Source organism: Pagrus major, chromosome 16, assembly GCF_040436345.1.
Source record: "Pagrus major chromosome 16, Pma_NU_1.0".
NCBI lineage: Eukaryota > Metazoa > Chordata > Actinopteri > Spariformes > Sparidae > Pagrus > Pagrus major.
Genome location: NC_133230.1, coordinates 14,817,662 through 14,824,784, shown reverse-complemented (window position 1 = coordinate 14,824,784; position 7,123 = coordinate 14,817,662). Strand labels below are relative to the sequence as shown.

The following is a 7,123-nucleotide window of genomic DNA, read 5'->3' as shown; positions in this document are numbered from 1 at the left end:
ATTCATCACGGCAGCTAAATAAAAAGGTAGAGATGAATATGGAAGCAGGCTGCTACGATCAGCCACTACGCTGAAGGTCAGGACACCTCTACACCTCTGCGAGACAGAGGACAGGTGATAAAGGCCAGTGTATTAACTCAAAAGCACTTAGCATCTGAGTACGTAGACTGCTTCAGTGGCATAGAGTGTATTTACGTTATTTTGTAGCACGGTAGCAATATAAATAAAAGGAAGTCAAGTTTAACTACTCTAACTATCCAAACAAAACATAAAGATGTTTGCAGAGTGTTGTGTGGACGGTCGGGCAGATCAAGCTGCTCTGAGCCAGCTAGAGATTCTGGATCAGAGCCAGACCCGCTGGAGGAATAAACTCCTGGAGTCACTCTGGATTCTGCTCTGATCCGAAACCGACGGGAGGAGAGCTACCTTAAATTTAGTCTTGTTCACCGACTTGCCTAGAAGTAGCAGCATCGACCGAATGAAGGCATCACTGTTTAACAGCAGTTAGGTACTTACAACAGTATTTGAATGCATCACTGTTCAAAGGTAGCCGACTTAAGTCCGTACATCAATAAACGAATGCATTAACGTTCAAAGAGACATCAGTACATACAACAGTAAGTGAATGCATCGCAATTCAAAGGCACTTCAGTACATACAGCAGTAAGTGAATGCATCTCAATTCAAAGGCACTTCAGTACATACAACAGTAAGTGAACGCATCGCAAGTCAAAGGCACTTCAGAACATACAACAGTAAGTGAACGCATCACCAGTCAAAGGCACTTCAGTACATACAACAGTAAGTGAACGCATCACAATTCAAAGACACAAGACACTAAAGACACTACAATTAATGGCATTTCAGTAGGTAAGACAGCAAATGAATGCATCGCCATGTAAAGGGACTTCAGTACATACAACAGTAAGTGAACGCATCACAATTCAACCTCACAAACAAGGAGATCTACAGTATATAAAATATTTTGTCGTGTACTTACATTATCCCAAATTATTCCAACAGTGTTAAAACAAGATAAATCCATAATTTCATTCAATATAACTTTGCATTTTATTTTCCCAGTGGCGTTTCAACACAACTACCAGCAAAACCTGACTGATAATATTCAGGTGTAATTATGAAAATACATGTAAAGGCATAACAGAAAGGGAAAAGTGCGACAAAATGGAAAAATATCCATTTGGATCCACTGTTTTAATGGTTTCGTCATTCTTTTTAATCTTCACAATCTATTTCTGTCCGCAAGTATCTGACAGCTGAGTTAAAGGTCACAGTGAAAGTTGTTACACTCATTAAGCCGGCACTTTGAGGATTTTCTTCCTTATTATATCACCTTCCAGGACCGAAAGCACAAAAGGTGGACAGAGATACAGGACGGCTGTGACAGACCTTCAATAAAGGTGGCGATAAAGCTCTCTGTGGGCTCAATTATGGCTCAGATGAACAGGACCAAACGGACCCTGGATTCACGCTCTCACTTGACACTTTTTTGTGTTTGTCAGAGGAGCAGAGAGAAGAACAGCTAATGGCTCGACTTGGTTTTTAGACTTTTTCTGTTAAGCAGACAGTCAAGAAAAGATAGCGGTGTCAAAAATGAGACAGTCTGAGGACGGTCGTCTCCCTGAAGCTTGTTGCAGCGAGATGAGAGCAGAGGAAGCGGTGACAGAAACACCACCTTACTTTCTTTTCCTCTGCGCTGTCACTGCTCGCCACTTTAATATCCTTTTCCACAGACAACAGGAAAACACACACACACACACCAGCCCTGCATTGTTGTGTGCCTGTTTTATTACCCTCCTTGTTTTTTGTGCATCTAATTTCCTTTAAGGACTCAACCTTATCACCTCCTGAGTCAAAACCACTTTTACAACTTAACTTGACATTTCCAGAAGCATTCAAAGCAGCAATAATGCCACGATGGCTTCTTTACTGGCTAATTAAGATTTTTATTATCTCGCAAATGTCAAGAAGGAGAGGTAATACAGAGCTGTGGCTGCAAGTCGTCAAAGCATCAACAGGCAAAACGTGCAGTATTTCAAACTAATTGTTGCCTCAACCTGCTACATGAGCTGCAGGAATAAATGTACGCAGGCTGTAAGTCAGTGATTTACATCCACGGCAGGCGGTGGTGGTGGATGTGTTTCTCTGAAGCACATTGGAGACATCTACTGGCCAGAAAACTAGGCTTACACTTGGCCTAGTTGAGAAAATGATGAGATCACCTCCAAGATGTGATGTAATTGTCTCTGGAGGATTTGGGAACGCTGCCAGTAAATGCAGAAACAGTACGGACATATTTGATCAAGACTGAGTAAGACAAGACACACAGTGTGATGTGCGTAGCTAGTAAAAACAATGGTAGCAACAACAATGAAAATGAATTCAGCTCTTCAGTGTCATGGTCCTGATATTTTGTATTATGGGCTCACTGTCGAGACTTGCTGGGACAATTACTGAACCACCTTACAGAGTCAGATGTTATCATTAACACATGTGCTCATTTTTACCTCAGGTGATAACATGTCGATGCTGTGTTCACAATTTGAGGCCAAAAAACAGCTAATCCAGGTTTAAATTAAGCTAAAGCTAGCTGGTGAGATCACAGGGGTCAGTTAGCTCTGGCTAGCCTTAGCTAAAGCTAAATTAGCTGACATTTCCTCCCTAGTTATTCCCTGTAGGTAAATGAAAAATAAAGTTTTTTATCTGACATCATGATACCTGTTATCCCGGAGGCAGCATCATAATGATGAGTTGAGATGGAGAGTAATTCATCTAAAGTAATTTAAACTAGCTTGTGCTGTTAAAACTAGCCTAGCTTTGGCTAGCTAAGCTTGATTATAATGGAAGCTAGTAAGTCAATTAATTGCGAGTTAGCTTTCAACGGGCAGTTATTTACTGTGGAAACTTATCAAAAGTTCAGTTAGCTCCAGCTAGCCTTAGCTAAACCTCCATTAGCTGACATTTCCGGCCTTATCATTTCCTGTAGGTAAATGAAAAATGCTAATTTAGATACTCTTTGTGACTGTGATCACATACAAATGAGGCAGTAGCTATCGTGCTAAGAATTAAAGTAATTCAAGCTAGCTAGTCCTGTTTGAACTAGCCTAACTAGCCTACAGCCTAGCTTCTGCTAGCCTAGCTTGGTGGAGCGTTAGGGTAACGGGTGTAAATGGATTATCTGCCGTTTTTTGTAAAGATATGTATGGTTTAATGATTAAAAAAATAAAATAAGGCTAGAATCATCTTTTCTATGGAAGCAGGGTCTTTAAGTCCATTTCAACACTGACATCATTCTGTCGTCATCGTCGCTCCATCTCTGACCAAATGTTCAGCCGCCAAACTGTGATGAATAGACAGACTAGTCCGTCTCTGATGCCTCTTGTCTTTAATAGAAAACGCTCAGATTAATAGTCACTACAGGCCCATATATTCACGAGGACTCCACTATCTACTCCTGATCAGGAGAATAATGTGGTCTGGTTCTGGGACCACCTCTCTGACGGGCCCGTCTCTCTATAAAGGACAGGAAACGAGGATAATGTGAATATATGCGACTGCCTCCACACAGACGTACGCTCCTCCCATCCATTCCACTTATACGCCGTGGTGTTTTTAGCGTAATGAGCCTTTATAACGCGGCTCATCAGTATGCTGGAGGTAGTCTGGATCAAATGGAGTCATACTTTTACTCAAGGACATTACATTAGCATCGATCGTCCTCCAGAAGAAATAAGGAGGAGTCGTCAATTCGCTGTCGATTAATGATCAAGACTCCTCCTTTAATCAAAATATGTGATTAAATTACTAAAAAAAAATGTCTTGGAGGCAGCTTCAAAGTCATCAATCATCCAGTTAAAGGTTATGAGATGATGGGACTACACTTCCCAGAATGCCACAGGCGGCTGCTGCTGCTGGCTGCTACTTCATTTTTTTGAGTCCAACCAACCACAGCTCTGCTCCGGGCTGACCATGTGTTGTGTGACTGCCACCGGACGGCTGTCTCGAGACAGTGCAGGGGGGGAACGTGCCGCAACAGTGACACACACACACACACGCACGCACGCGCACACACACATACACAAGCATGCAGGCGGCAGCTACATCAGCAGCTCCTCCACCAGCAGCAGCAGCAGCAGCAGCAGCAGGGACGTCAAAGATGGAGTAGAGAGTTATGCGCCTCCTCCGTCATCGTCAACATGTTCCCGGGAGTTTTCTACGCGCTGCTGGCGGGTTTCCTCGGGGCCGTGGCGTCGTCGTCGGCCAAGCTGTCCCTCGGAGCCGACTACCTGAAGGGAGTGTGTGAAACCGGACTCCGGACGTGGGGAGAGCAGCGCAAATTCAGACAGGCGGACGAAACTACCGCGTGTGACCGGGTGAGGCACCGCCGCGGTTTTAAAGTTGCGTGAATTATTAACGCGGCGTGAATAATGCAGCGTTCATTTGCCCGCGAGCCGGGTGGTTTCTTCTCCTCACAGAGGGAAGTTGGGGGGGTTTCTCCCCTCAGCATCAGCACCACCTCGCGCTGGTGTGGGGGGGGGGGGGGGGGAGCCCGTATGCAGCAGCTGTGCTCTCGTGCCGTGTCCGCGTGCTGCTCAATGACATTGCAGTGTGTGTGTTTGTGTGTTATCGCGTTGTTTTGTTCAAACTTGTCTCAGCGTGTTGATGGAAACGGGGTCAGGTTTTCTCGTGTGACCTTCACGCTCGACGCACACGTCACGCGGTGATGTCACACACATCTGCAGGCGGCTGTCGGAGACGTCAAGCTGTGACCTTTCAAAATAAAAGATGAGGTGCAGGTGGATGTCACTGCTGTTAATATTCACCACCAGGTGTGAATGCGTCATGAGACGTCAGACACACACAGGGACCTGACTCCATCACCACGTAATGTCCTGGTCGAGTTGTTATGTCTGTGTTTAATGTAATCGAGTACATTTTCCCAATACAACTTTGAGGTACTTTTACTTTACTGGAGTATTTTCATTTAATGTCACTTTAAACTTCAAATACTGTGTGTTTTATGTCATTACATTGTTGTGTTGTACACAAAACTACCTTAAAGGACTTTATTTGTAGGAAAAGTTGATTTTTGAGTCAAAAACTGATGCTTTGGGATCGTAGGACAGCCGGCTGCCTTTTTTTTCTACAAACAGGACCTTTAAAATGTATAAAATAGGTGATAGTAGCAACTTAACATGAAAATGCAACATAAACATTAATGCATCTATTAAATAAATCCTATAACATGATAAATAATAATGTCACACCGGGATCCCTCTCATTCTTTCACATTAAGAGCGTTTTTGCTTCGGATAGTTCGAGTACATTTTGCATGCAGAACTTTGAACTTGTAAAGTATTTTTAATTTGTGGTATTTCTACTTTTCTTCAGTTAAAGTACTGAACAGCATACTACATCCACTACTGGATATTCGAGGCCTCAGCTCCAGGTGACGTGTTATTGTCTGTGTTTCTCAGCTCCATATCCCTCTGAGGCTGCTGTGTGGCGGCCTGCTCTTCACCTGCAATGCTGTGATGTGGACCTTCCTCGCCAAAGCACTCAGGTACTCATCTTCCTCCACCCGAACCACTGTGACCACCACCGCCTCCAACTTCATATCCTCCGTAAGTAAACAGCCTCTCTCACACACTTTTCCGCAGACTGTAGTGGAGTGTAAATTCATTTCAGAGTGACCTCACATCATTTTCGTTCTTGCATAAGCGGCTTTATTTTAGAAAATAGGCTGGACTATATTCAGAAATAACTTGTCGCAGTGATTTAGGCTTCTTCCTTGTCAAAGTTCAAGTCCTTATCCCATCGAGGCTTCCTTATTGGCTGTTGGATGTAATTTATTTTGACCAAGGAGAAACCCTGATGCTTTCCTCCCTGCAGGCTTTCCTGGGGCAGCTGATCTTTGGTGAAGCCCAGATGACGTTGTGGTGGGTCGGGATCTCCCTGACCTTCTCCGGTTTGTTAGTGCTGCAGAGGGTTTCACCGCAGGATGGACATCAGAACGCCGTCGCCAAGGACGAATAATACATCTTGTCTCCTCTAGCTCAGTGCAGTCCGGCTCCAGCTGACTGTATGTAGCGTGTCTTACTCTCCGTCTCCTCTGATTTTAACACCAAAGAATAGTGAAGTTCTGTAAGTGGATTTGGTCGATTCTGTTTTTCATTGAAGACTTTCTCTTCCTGCACTACAGTGAGCGAACTTCCAGCTAAGTAACTTTCGTCGCCATGTAGGCTGAGACATCCTGCTGGCTCAGCTGCAGCCTTCTTTAGGCTTTTTTTCTAAAATCAGAGGAGATGTTGGCCTTCAGCCAGTCTGATTGTGGCACAGCTACAGTCTGGCTAGAGGAGACAAGCTAATGGATGCCTGTGCCCAGTTTCCCAGAAGCTCTAAAAAAAAAATCATCTTTGTCCACAGGCTTACAACGAAGCAAAAATTATATTAGCTTTAGTCAACGACAGCACAACAAGGCATGAGCTAACACAACAGGAAGGAAAGGAAGGGAAGAGATTCAAAGGAATAATCTGACATTTTGGGAAATACACTAATTTGTTTTATGAGATGATTGATACCACTTTCACGTCTGTCTGGATAATATTAAGCTGATGCTTGTGGCTGGTTAGCTTAGCTTAGCATTATGAGTGGAAGAGGGGAAACAGCAAGCCGGGCTCTGTCTGAAGGGAACAACATCAGAACCTCTAAAGCTCAATGAAACAATTTTGCACTTGTTTTTTGTGCAGATTAAACAAAAAAGAGGCAGATTTTCTTACGTTTGGACGGAGTCATGCTAGCTGTTCCCCTCTGTTTCCAGTCTGTATGCTAAACTAAGCTAAGCTAACCGTCTCTTCACATTTAATGGACGTACTTGAGAGTGGTATCAATCTTTCCGTCTAACTCTCAGGGCTCTGGGTTGCGACCATAGTGGTTGCACATGCGCCCAAAAATTGTTAATCAATCATTTAAATAATTTGTTAAAAAATTAAAAAATGTTTTATTTGGTGAACCTAAACGAAGGCCAGCACTGCCACCAATGTAAAAAAGTGAGTCTGGAGCCCTGACTCTCAGTAAAAGACAGGACATTAGAGCATTTCTC

General features: G+C 43.7%; 1 protein-coding gene across 1 annotated transcript; it reads left to right on the top strand.

Moving 5' to 3' along the window:
• Positions 1-4,217: 4,217 nt before the first annotated feature.
• Positions 4,218-6,525, top strand: tmem42b (transmembrane protein 42b). The gene is made up of 3 exons (XM_073484442.1): positions 4,218-4,394; positions 5,499-5,645; positions 5,914-6,525. Exons 1-3 carry the CDS (start codon positions 4,218-4,220, stop codon positions 6,055-6,057), a joined length of 468 nt encoding a protein of 155 aa, XP_073340543.1. The 3' UTR covers positions 6,058-6,525.
• Positions 6,526-7,123: the final 598 nt, after the last annotated feature.

Excerpts from the sequence above, each read along its gene's own strand:
- tmem42b (XM_073484442.1), top strand. The coding sequence starts at position 4,218 with ATGTTCCCGGGAGTTTTCTACGCGCTGCTGGCGGGTTTCCTCGGGGCC. Across the intron at positions 4,395-5,498 it reads AAACTACCGCGTGTGACCGG|CTCCATATCCCTCTGAGGCT; the intron begins GTGAGGCACCGC and ends TGTGTTTCTCAG. Across the intron at positions 5,646-5,913 it reads CCTCCAACTTCATATCCTCC|GCTTTCCTGGGGCAGCTGAT; the intron begins GTAAGTAAACAG and ends TCCTCCCTGCAG.